This window comes from Hippocampus bargibanti, linkage group LG18 (genome assembly GCF_051943395.1).
Source record: "Hippocampus bargibanti isolate YZ-2025 linkage group LG18, ASM5194339v1, whole genome shotgun sequence".
Lineage (NCBI taxonomy): Eukaryota > Metazoa > Chordata > Actinopteri > Syngnathiformes > Syngnathidae > Hippocampus > Hippocampus bargibanti.
This window is the reverse complement of record NC_142751.1, coordinates 8,531,327-8,543,031: the sequence shown is the minus strand read 5'-3', so window position 1 is coordinate 8,543,031 and position 11,705 is coordinate 8,531,327. Positions and strand designations below refer to the sequence as shown.

General features: G+C 42.3%; 1 protein-coding gene across 2 annotated transcripts in view; it reads right to left on the bottom strand.

Moving 5' to 3' along the window:
* znf462 (zinc finger protein 462) overlaps positions 1-11,705 on the bottom strand; it is a 41,505-nt gene that overhangs the window by 4,420 nt on the left and 25,380 nt on the right. The window contains exons 5-12 of one of the 2 annotated variants that reach the window (XM_089020435.1): positions 8,937-9,307; positions 7,359-7,477; positions 6,614-6,814; positions 4,210-4,438; positions 3,990-4,141; positions 1,846-2,066; positions 574-919; positions 357-489 (exon numbers count right to left, since the gene is read on the bottom strand). In XM_089020435.1, coding sequence (XP_088876561.1) covers positions 357-489; positions 574-919; positions 1,846-2,066; positions 3,990-4,141; positions 4,210-4,438; positions 6,614-6,814; positions 7,359-7,477; positions 8,937-9,307 — 1,772 coding nt within the window. Of the gene's footprint in view, positions 1-356; positions 493-573; positions 920-1,845; positions 2,067-3,989; positions 4,142-4,209; positions 4,439-6,613; positions 6,815-7,358; positions 7,478-8,936; positions 9,308-11,705 lie in introns of both variants that reach the window. The other variant, XM_089020434.1, reaches the window with a different exon arrangement.

Here is an 11,705-nt window from a genome sequence, read left to right as displayed (position 1 = left end):
ATTCCCGAATAAATTTGTGAATGGCAGTGAATGAGTTAAAATGATTACAATATACGATTTAATATTACAATTGTTTTGTTACTCTAATGAGAATAAAATTATAATGTAAGACAAAAAATATAACAATTGATCGATTATATGAAAAATACAAACAAGAAATAGCAATGGTTCATGATGCAGCCAAAATATCGGCATCGTGGAGAAAAGTGATCTTTCAAAATAAATATGTACTATTACTGGAAAAGAAAACAGGTAGGTAAATATATTTATCACCCGATGTACCATATCAAGAACAGGGACCAATTCTCTTGAAAAAACAAACAAACAAACAAACATAATAAAATGAGGTAACTTACATGCCGTGACGAAGGACATGCCGTTCCCACTCCGCATTGCTTGTGAAGCAGCGTCCACAGAATTGGCAGGGAAGACGCTTCTCTCCAGAGCTGCTGCTGCTGCTGCTGCTGCTGCTGGTTGGAGAAGCAAGGGCTTCTAGGAAACAAGAGTTTCAAGGATGACCCAGTTTTTGATGGACTTGTCACTTGGATCATAAAATATGATTTGATAAAAAACCTTGTCGTGCGGTTCTCTCTTCTTCCACCTCTTTAAACTGCTCCTCATTGTGTTCCTCTTTGATGCTGCCTCCTTGCTTGTCCTCCTCCACGCCTCCCTCTTCCTCTCCCAGGCTCTCCTCCACCTCCATACCTTCAACGTCATCAGCCGCAGCGAGACTTTCATCTATCGCCATCTCCATCCTGTCTGCCTGTTCATGTTCTTCCTCCTCCTGCTCTTCATCGCCAATCTCTAGCTCCTCGAGCTGCTGCTGCTGCTCGTCATCACTGTTGCCGTTTTCCGGCTCTTCCATCATCTCCAGCTGGTCCAAGTTTACCCGGCCCATCAGCTCAAAGTTCCGGATGACCTGATCACAACAACAATGTCTCATTTGAGTTTGAAATACCACTAGAAAATTCATTTCTGGGTGGTGTGTTCTTTTCCCAGACATTTGCTGAATCGTACCCTCAGAAAATTATAAACTTTGTTTTGTTAAAATAAATAAATAAATACATTAAATTCAATAACAAAATAAAATACAAAAATAAAATAAGGAGTGTCTAGATCACATTTTTGGTACCTTCTGGTTTTACGTTTCTACACATCTGACACATATTATATTATTGGAGGAAAAAAAGAGCTTCCAATTTATTTATTTCACATCCTGCTCCAAATACAATCTATGTTCTGCTGCGCAGGACGCTCTTCCTCTCACACACTGCAACCTCTCCAAAATTAAAAGTAACAGTGAGTATATAGTGTACCAAGTGACAAGATCTTAACTCATTCACTGCCAGACATGCAAAAATGTGTCCACTCCAGTGCCAGGGTTTTTGTCATTGTCACTTCAATTCCAGGACCCACTGAATATTGAGTTTTAGGACTACATAAACATTCAATACAGCGTTAGATAGAAACCTTAGACTGTTTTCTTTCATCAGAAAAAAAAGAGTTAATTCCTAAATGATATGGGTCTGGAGTCATATGAGTTTGAAATGAGGGTGGCTGTCCAAAACATAATGCAATATATACATATACAGTATGTAACAATAATAATACATTTAATTTCTAAGCGCCTTTCAAAACTCTCAAGGACACTTTACACTATAGCGCTTTAACAACAATGCACTAACATGGAAAAAAGGAAATGCTGCCCCCTTGTGGAAGGGAAAAACATTGCCAGAGGCCATGGGCAGCTCTTTATCGTCACCCAAGCATGAAACAAAACAAAACGCAAACACATCTCTGTAAAATTTTCCCGTGCGTGGCAAAAGCTAAGACATGGATTCTCACCTTGTGCTCGAGGCGAAGGTGCTCCTCCAGCTGGCTGCGGCGGTGGCTGTCGTAGTAGCAAAGCTGGCAACGGTATGGTTTGAGGTCATGCTTGTGCAGATGCAGCTGCAGGGCGTGGTCACTGGAGCACGTGAAGGTGCATTTGTGGCAGCGGAACACCACGCCTTGGAGGTGGCGAGACAGCTTGGAGCGATTCACCTCTAGCGGACCCACACGCTCCTCTGGTGAAAATAAATGAGCAGGACATTTGGTTCACCTCAATCTCAATGGTCTCCATCATGTGATGGAACGCACTCCTGTTCAGCTCAAGTGGCTTCCAGCTAATTCCCTTCAAAATCAGGATGTGGCGCACACAGTCTTTGACATTGTGACTCACAAGGGTCTGTGCATGAGATTGCCGCACGCAAAGTACGTTTACATAGGAAAACTACTAAATCCGCGCTCACAGATATAGTGGGCTGCAAATGTCATGTGGATCAAGTGGAGACGACTACACTTGCACCCACCCACCAATGGTGTGCCGTCAGCTGATGCAGGGATGAATCTGGGTAAAATGTATTTTTATAATATATCAACAATTTTAATTCAAGTCAAATAATTTATTCATACATAAAATAAAAACACATTTTCAAATTAATTTCGTTACAGCACAATAAACCCTGTGCTATTTTGATATTCTACGGTATTGCAGAGAAGACAAAGAGAACAGACTTAGCACAATACTTCTACTTCTTTGCCTTTCGGCTTTTCGTTTCAGGGGTCGCCACAGCAAATCAGTGTCCTCCATCTTCAGAGGTTTGATTCGCATGTTTGTTTTGGCCAAGCTTTTACGTCGGATGTCATTCCTGACACAACCCTCTGTATTTATCCAGGCTTGGGACCGGCACAAGAAGACACTGTGTTGTGTCCCCTTGTGGCTGCAGACGCTACTTTAAAAAAGTATTTGCTTTCACGATTATCAATGCGCTGCAAAAGATCTGATATATTTCCCTTTAAGTCTGTGTAAGCTCTCAGTCATACAGGAGCGGTCCATCGATGAAAAGGTTTCTTCAGCCGTCAGCTGTACTTCTTTGAAGGTGTCGGACGTTTCGCTTCTTATCCAAGAGGCTTTGTCAGCGAACTAAAGTCTTTTACTGGTTGTTTCGGCCCTGTATATATCCCCCGACGTGGTGGTGCCAGACTGTGCTATGATCGGTCCCTGCTCTCATGTTGGGGGGAGTAGAGGACTACTCCCTGCAGCTACACTGATTACTTCTATTGTCCTGACTGCTTACTTCTATTGTCCTGCCTGACTATGAGGTTTATGACTGGCCTGATTGTCCCATCTGCCCTGGTATCATCTCGTCAGCATAACTAAGCTTATGTTGCCTCAGAAGTCTGTTGTACGGTCCAAATTGAACCTCACCCCACCATGATAATTTAGTGAAGGATTTTGCTTTCCCTTTATCCACTAAATTCTAGTCGTAATTCTAAAATCGTTAACATCAGTTTGCTCCAATGAATTGTCACCACCCTCCACAGACTGATTCAATTGTGTCTTTAAATGTTTGTTTTCTGCTTGTTTGAGTTTTACTCCTGTTCTCACGCTCCATATTGCAACTGTCCGCCATGTTCAATGTTAACACTGCCATGCACCATGGGTAAATGAATATTCGATTTGCCCTTTCGGCAGTTTCCGACGGATCACGGAAAAGCCGGAAATATCCTCTACCACGACTTTGGAACGCACCGAAACAAATGCAAGGCGATTATGGCTCAATATCGGGAAGGCAAGATGGAAGACAATGAAAGTTAAAACCTCTCAAGGAAAATGAAGTTTTCAATTGCTGTTTAACTAATTTTGTTTCTTCAGCTATTGTAGCAAAAGTATGTCATATGTGGCGCAGATCATGTAGTAACATGCGCTAATCGTAATAAACTTGTGTGTTGGAGCAATGGAGTTACAAAGTTGCGCTAGTGGCTATCAAAATGCGTAAATGGCGCAAGGGTGTGACCCAGATGCATCCCTGCTGATGTTACAACCAATTTTTGCCTAACCTTGATGTGAACAAAGCGGATGCTAATTTTAAAGTTAAAACTATTTGACTGCTGTGACCTTTGAATGACAAACAGGCGTGTTAAGTGTATTAAGTCAGCTTCTGTACCTCTGTGCAGGACAATGTGGTCGATCATACTGCTCTTGTATTTGGTGGTGTAGAAACAGAGAGGGCAGCGCAGGTCTTTTCGGACGTCCTCTAGCACATGATTGTTGCTGTTGTGGTTGTGACCCGCCTCCGCATGCAAGGTGAACGTATTCCTAAGAACGGAAGCGGTTCCGGTTAACATCATCTCCAGCTTCAATTATTCTCCACGGCGGTGTCTCACTTGTAGCAGGTGAAGAAGGTGCAGTCCTTGCACTTAAATAGTTTTTTGCCACCATGGCGGTCTCGGTAGTGTCGCCGCAGGCTCTGCATGTAGCCCGAGCTGAACTCGCAGAACTCGCAGAAGAGGAGGGTGTCGGGCCGATGGTCGCCCGGGGATGTGTGACTCCGGGAGGTGATTTGATAATTGCTGAGCTGCTGGCGGACATCAGCTTGTTCCCAGTATGACGTGTCTGAAAGAGTCGCACAGTCGCTGATATTAAATGTGGCATACACATTTTTTAATTGAACTGAAATAATGTATCCATCCATCCATTTGCCAGAGCGCTTTGTCCTCATTAAGGTCGCGGGGGATGCGGGAGTCTATCCCAGCCGTCTTTGGACATGAGGTGGGGGACATCCTGAATTGGTTGCCAGCCAATCGCAGGGCACACAGAGACAAACAACATTTCGCTCTCACACTCACGCCGAGGGACAATTAAATCAGCCTGCCATGCATGTTTTTGGAATGTGGGAGGAATCCGGAGGACCCGGAGAAAACCCACGCGGGCCCGGTGAGAACATGCAAACTCCACACATGGAGGCCGGAGCGGGATTTGAACTCACGACCCTTGCACTGTGAAGTTGGCATGCTAACCACTCGACGACCGGGCGGCCCCTGAAATAATGTATCGAACTTGTTATTAATTCATTCACTTTCATTCCCGAATTTATTCGGGAATTGAAAATACAGTAAAGTCTCGTTATATCGATATTCAAGGGAGTCCGAAAAAATATCGATATAACCGGGACTATCGATATATCCGACCCTGTTTGCATGTAATTTTCTCCGTGCGTGCATAGAAATAGTATCGATATAACCGGGACTATCGATATATTATATATCGATATAACGAGACTTTACTGTATAACGAAGGGCGGCATTCCCGAATTTGTTTGGGTTTTGGTTTTTCTAGCGGGGGTGCCAATAAAGTGCTGCTCTGACTTCTGGCAATGTTTTTTCCCTTCCAATAGGGGGCAGCATTTGCGTTTTTTTTTTCAATGTTAGCGCTTTGTTACAGTTTCAGCTGTTGTTCAAGGACAACCGACATCTCCGGACAAGAATATTTTACGTTTTAAGACTCGCGCTGAATATTCCGGAAGTCTTGTTTTTTACTTGGTGACGAGTCCGTACGTGACGTCACTGAAGGAACGCCCCTGACCGACACATTGTAGCAGTCCTTCCATCACGTCAATGCATTTTGCTGTGCTTGTTTGGTCTGAAAATGTCACGTTGCATGAAAAAGAGCCAGAAGAGGGCGACCAAGCTCCATATAAGTAATTTATCAGTCTGTGGAAACGGGCTGATTAATTCCTCACAGGGAGCGTGGTCGCCATTTTCTGCCTCTTTTCTGGGACGCTACATTGCAGTCCAGATGCCTCAAAATGACACGGAAGGACTTCTTTAATCAATTGCAAACATGTATGCTTTCCTCTTCGGAACTATTTGAATCATATTCATAACTGGATGTGTAACAAGAAAGCATATTCTCCGAATCTGCAGCCATTGTTTTAATTCTCCAGCAATGCAAGACGTCTTGGCGTGACGTCACGAACTGGGAGCGGGACTTTCTGAAAATGGCCAATTTGCAGCTCAATTGTTTTGCAGATTTTGGACACAAGTCATTTTTATTGGTGTTTTGCATTTGAATAAAAATATAATATCATTTTGGATATTTTAGATGCTATAAAACGTTTTTCTGAAGTCAGTTAAGAAACAAAAAAGTGACGTTGGTTGTCCTTTAAAGCGCAATATAACCCAATATGTATGTATTGCATTGTATTTTGGACAGCCACCCTCATTTCAAGCACGCATAACTCGAGACCCATATAACTTGGCAATTAACGCTTTTTTTGGATAAACAAAGAGTCTAAGGTTTCTTACGCTGCATTGAATGTTTATGTAGTCCTAAAACTATTTTGTGGGTCCTGCAATTTGAGTGAAAATGACAAAAACCTTGGCACTGGAGTGGACACATTTTTGCACATTGTCTGGCAATTAATGAATTAAAGAAGGACAACACGTTAGATGACTGGTTAGCAAGTCTGCCTCAGAGTGCAGAGGTCCCAAGTTTTGAATGCGCATGTTCATCCCCTGCCTGCTCGAGTACCCTCGACCCATTTATTCGGGTTTTCTCCCAAATTCTAAAAACAAGCATGGTGGGTTCACCCTAAATTGTCCTTAGGTGTCATTTTGAGTGTCATGGGTTGTCAGTCTACATGTATGTTTCCCTTGTGAATGGCTGTCAACCAGTTCAGGGTGCACCGTTTTTTCGAAAATGGTTGCAAAGGTTGCAATTAGAAATTATTTGGGGGAGTGGTAAAAATGATAATTTCCGACCGCCCCAGTGTCAAACACGTCATCATACCTTCCGGAGTCAACGGGCTGTGCTCTGCATTTGTGGTCGGTCGAGTGGGGGTCCGGAGGGCAGCATGAGCAGCCTGCGTGGCGGCCCGCAGTTTGGGTAGGGTGAGGGCCTCGCCGTGGTCTTGCAATGAATGATCCTTCAATTGGCTGATGGTCATGGAGGAGAAGGGGCAGGACAAGCACTGGTATGTATGTTGTTCGCCTGATGGGAGACGGATGCATTGTGAATTATTACAATATGAAGAGCCATATTCGCATACTTGTTCCAAATGGTGGTGAGAGTAGAATATCAAAATGGGACGAAGAGTGGGGTTTTGTCACTTTATCGTCACACTTTTATGTTACACAGTTGGACCTTTGGTTGAAATTGATTTACATTATTATTTATTGTTTGTGTTTATTCAAACAAACACGACAATTTACAGCACGGCTTCTTCTGAGAATATCATCCACATTCAAGTTAATCCGGTCCGACATGAGATCCGCCCTTAACAGAATCAAAAATCAACCAAAGTGAATTGTGAATCGTAAATTTAATTGAATCAGGCCATGGAGAATCAAACCAAATGCAATTTTTGAAAATCTGAATCAAAAGCCCAGCCCCTCGCCACAGCAAATAACAGTGCATTAAAATGATTATGTCATACATAAACACCTCATGTCTTACAAACGTGTCTCTCTTCTATATCAATACTATTTAGGTTTATTATTTACACACTTCTTGCAACGCAGCTCAATATATTTACCAGTGTGTGCCTTGTGCAGGTGGCTCTTCAAGCGGCTCACGTAGGCAGACTTAAATGGGCATAGTTTGCACTTGAATGGTTTGTGGTGGCCGTGGTGAGACTGCATGTGTCTGTCCAGACTAATGACGGAGAGAGAAGGAGACAAGACATAAAACATTATGAAACTATAACAAAAAGCATGGAAGACAAACTGCCAGGAATCAAGCAGCGCTATGGTTTTGAAGTATATTTTCCAGAACAGAGCTGTGGTGGTAGAGGAGGAAAGGGGACTCATCAACCCACAATCCCCAGGTGGGAATGCCTGTGGGGAAGCTGGCTGTGTTTTGAATGCCAGTCTGCCTGGGTGGCATGGGAGTGGAGTCTGTTTCTAGGTCAGAACGTGCAGTATAAAATGGGGATTACACCTGACTCTTGGTCCTGATCGCTCCATGTCTGATGGTAAAATAAAATTGCCTCTGTTCCCAAATAGACTGGACATACACTGTATTTGGACATTCAGAGCTTTTTTTTTTGAACGGGGTAGTAAAAAGTGTAAGTACACGATGTGCACAAAAATGAATGTGGCAGGATAAACACTTGTAAAGGGTAGGATTTAAAAAGAAAAAGTTAACACTAGTTAACAGCAAATTCTAACCAGAACTGTTTTTTTGAAGCTTCACATGAGATTTTTGAGTTCTATTAATTTTTACATTTAACCTATAAAATCTTACGAAATAACAATGTGTTGTTGTTGTTACGAATAGCTATGATGTTCCAGAAGAAGAAAAAAAACACTTGTTAACCCTAATTAATTTTTTGAGCGTTTAGCCATCTTAAAATGACAATTTCTCCATTCCCAGATCTTGGCAAGGTGTAGCTCAGTCTAACTTATAACAAGATAAATCTTTTGAATAAAGAGAAATTTAGATAAAAATAAAATAAATAAAAAAAAAAACAGATTTTCTTTTCGTTTTTTGAATGAATTATTTTTTCTTATCTCTTCCTTTCATCACTTTGCTGCTGTGAAATGTAAATTTCTCCACTGTGAGACTAATAAAGGCATATCCAATCCAATCCAATAATAATACATTTCACCTATAACCGCCTTTCAAAACTCTCAAGGACACTTTACAGTCACAGGATTGCAGGTGAGAATTTAAATGACAGGTGTCGAAGTCAAGGCCTGGGGGCCAAATCCGGCCCGCCACATAATTTTATTCGGCCCGCCAAAGCAAATCAAACCGAACATGTCAAGTGCCATGATGCCTGCAAAAGTCCGAACCAAAATTTAAAATTGTTGTATGTAAACCACAATACGTCATTATTCCTGATTTCAGATTTGAAAAGTAGTTATTAATTAATTTGTTGTGTGTTCTTTATGTAATATGTGGAACAGATGAAACATTGTAATGTTTCCCCAAATTCATAACGGCCCTCAAGAGGAACCTGTAAATACAATGTGGCCCGCGGCAGAAAATGAGTTTGACACCCCTGATTTAATTGAAAAGCTAGAATAGTGACTATAAATAATAGTAAAGCACATAAATGTATGATTAAACACATTGAAATATTTACTTTACGGATTGTGCATGTACTTACTTGTGTCTGAAGGGTGAGACAAACTGGCAGTACTGGCAGCTGTACTTGTCCTCCCTGACGATCATGGCCATGGCAGAGTGGCTCCTCTCGTGGGAACGGAGTCCCTGCATTGACATGAAGACCCGGTCGCACTGGGCGCAAGGGTGGCCCCGCGTCACTAGCCGCTGCTTCAGCGTCGAGGATCTCCCGTCGATGGCATCCAGGTCTGGTTCCAGTGTTTCTTTAGCAACGGTGGAAGAAGCCACGGGGAGCGAGGTGAGGCCCTTCACACCGTCCTTGGTTCTCTCTAGATTTCCTGTTTCATCTTCATCCAAATCGCCATTAACGAGTCTCTGCGGCGGTATGGTGAGGGCCACCTCACTGGTTTCCAGCTGAAAAAGATTCAACTTATGGTTATTATTGGTGTATGAAAAACTTTCTATTTGGTAACTCACATGATAAAAAAAAACACTCAGGCTGGTGACTGTAAACATCTTGACTCTGGTTTGGATTTTTCAACCAAGACAGCTCTTGAAACAGACCAAGAACCCATCTTGGTCAACCATTTATAACATTTGGACCATGGATCCTATTCAAGGTCAGAGTACAAGTGATGTGTGGGTCCCATGGTGACTCCAAAACTTAACTTATTCACTGCCAGACGTGCAAAAATGTGTCTACTGCAGTGCCAGGGTTTTTTTTTCATTGTCACTCACATTCCAGAACCCACAAAATATTGAGATTTGGGACTAAATAAACATTTAATGCAGCGTTAGAACCTTAGACTCTCTACTTGCGTCATAAAAAAAGTTATTTCCTAAATTATATGGGTCTGGTGTTTTATGAGCTTGAAACGAGGGCGGCTGTCCAAGATACAATGCAATACATATATGTTGGTTTATATCGCACTTTAACAACAGCTGAAGCTGTAACAAAGCGCTAGCATAAAAAAAAGGGAAATGCTGCAAAACCCCAGCTAATTCAGGAATGGCGCTCTACATCATATTTTCAATTCCTGAATAAATTTGTGAATGGCAGTGAATGAGTTAATCAGCAGAATACTTAAAATGTATCTCAAGGACCCATGCCTGAAATGTACGAGAAAATCTGTTGTTTGAAGAATCCAGGGTTTTTCAGGATCTTAACTTTTGACAAATGGCTTTCACAGAAAAAAAAAAACAACTTGTCGGGCCTAAAACAGCACACGAAAATGTCTCAAGGACTCATGCCGGAGAGTGAACACTAAGTCGTCAATTTTGTTGGAAAGCTTCAATTTTGAGTCAATTACAAGGCTTGTACTTTAACAAACTCATAGGACGGACTCCGCCCCGCATGTCCCGCAATTGGAAGAAGGTTTTAGAAATGGGTGATGCTTCCGTCATCTCAAACCACTTGATAAATTTATCCGTTTTCTTGTCTTGTGCTGCAAACGTATTTTTGTTTCAACCTATCGGAAAGATGGCGTATTTTTCTCTGTCACTATCCATCTCTGCTCATCTTCTGCAGAAGCTTTCTGCGGCCCTCCCAAGTCAGCAGACAATCAACATTGACTTTTTTTTCCCACAGCCTCAAGGAGGTTCAGCCATGCTTGTGGAAAAAAAAACGACAATGCACTTCATGCAGCCGTAAAATACGATGTGGCTATCTCCAGAGAGAACCTCTTATTAGCGTCTGTAAAAAGCACCACCTGAGAAGGAGAAAGGTTATGTAAAATGCATGAATGAAACTACAGCGATGGTGCAATGTGCTGTGAGACCGGCATCAAGTCCATTAATGTCCTCCATTTGGTTAAAGCCTTGTATCCTCAGGCTCATTCCCATTCTCTGCAGAATACTAATGCTCCGACGGATACCCGTCGCTGTCCTATAAGTAATAGCGCAAGCTCTGTCCGTTCTTCTCTCCCTGCCCTCAGCTGTCTCAAGGGGAGGCTGCCAAACGCCTCTGTCGCGAATGGGGAAAAGCAAGATGCAAGCGTCAAGAGAAAACACATCGCAGGGAGGCGATAAGCATGTTGTGGTGTTGGAGTCAGGAAGATTGGCAAGGTTTTAACATGACTGTCGCACTAAATCCAGAAAACAACATTGAAAAAAAACATGGCAACAGTAAAATGCCCACATCAGCTCATAACGAACTTCTAAATTTACATGGAAATATTTCAAGATATTGAACAAACTCATCAAACTTTGCTGAGTGAGCATTCCCCATTTTTGTACGCGACACCAGCCCACAAATGTACAACATGTCTTTATTGTCCACCGATGAATGAATGGCTGTTGGCCCATATGTCCCCAGTGAGTGGCAATTGCCCGGTGCCAAACACCATTGAGGACGAAATGGTGGCATGGTTGGCTGCACATCATCTATAGATAATTTTATTTGTAGTGTGCCACTTTGAATGCCACTTTGAGTACTGTACAAGTACTGGTCCTTCAGCTCCTTCACTGCCATTCACGAACTTATACAGAGATATGAAAATATGAAGTAGAGCGCCATTCCCAAATTTGTTCCCGGTTTTGCTTTCTCATGCTTTGGGGCCGAAAAAGTGCTGGCCAGATGTCTGGTAATGTTTTTTCCTTCCACAAGGAGGCAATATTTCCCCCTTTTCCCATGTTCGTGCTTTGTTCCAGCTTCAGCTGCGGTTAAAGGGCTATATAAACCAATATGTATGTATTGCATTGTATTTTGTACAGGCACCCTCATTTCAAGCTCAAATAACTCCAGACCCACACAAGTTAGAAATTAACATTTTTCCCTGATGAAAGAAAAGAGTGTAAGGTTTCTCACGCTGTA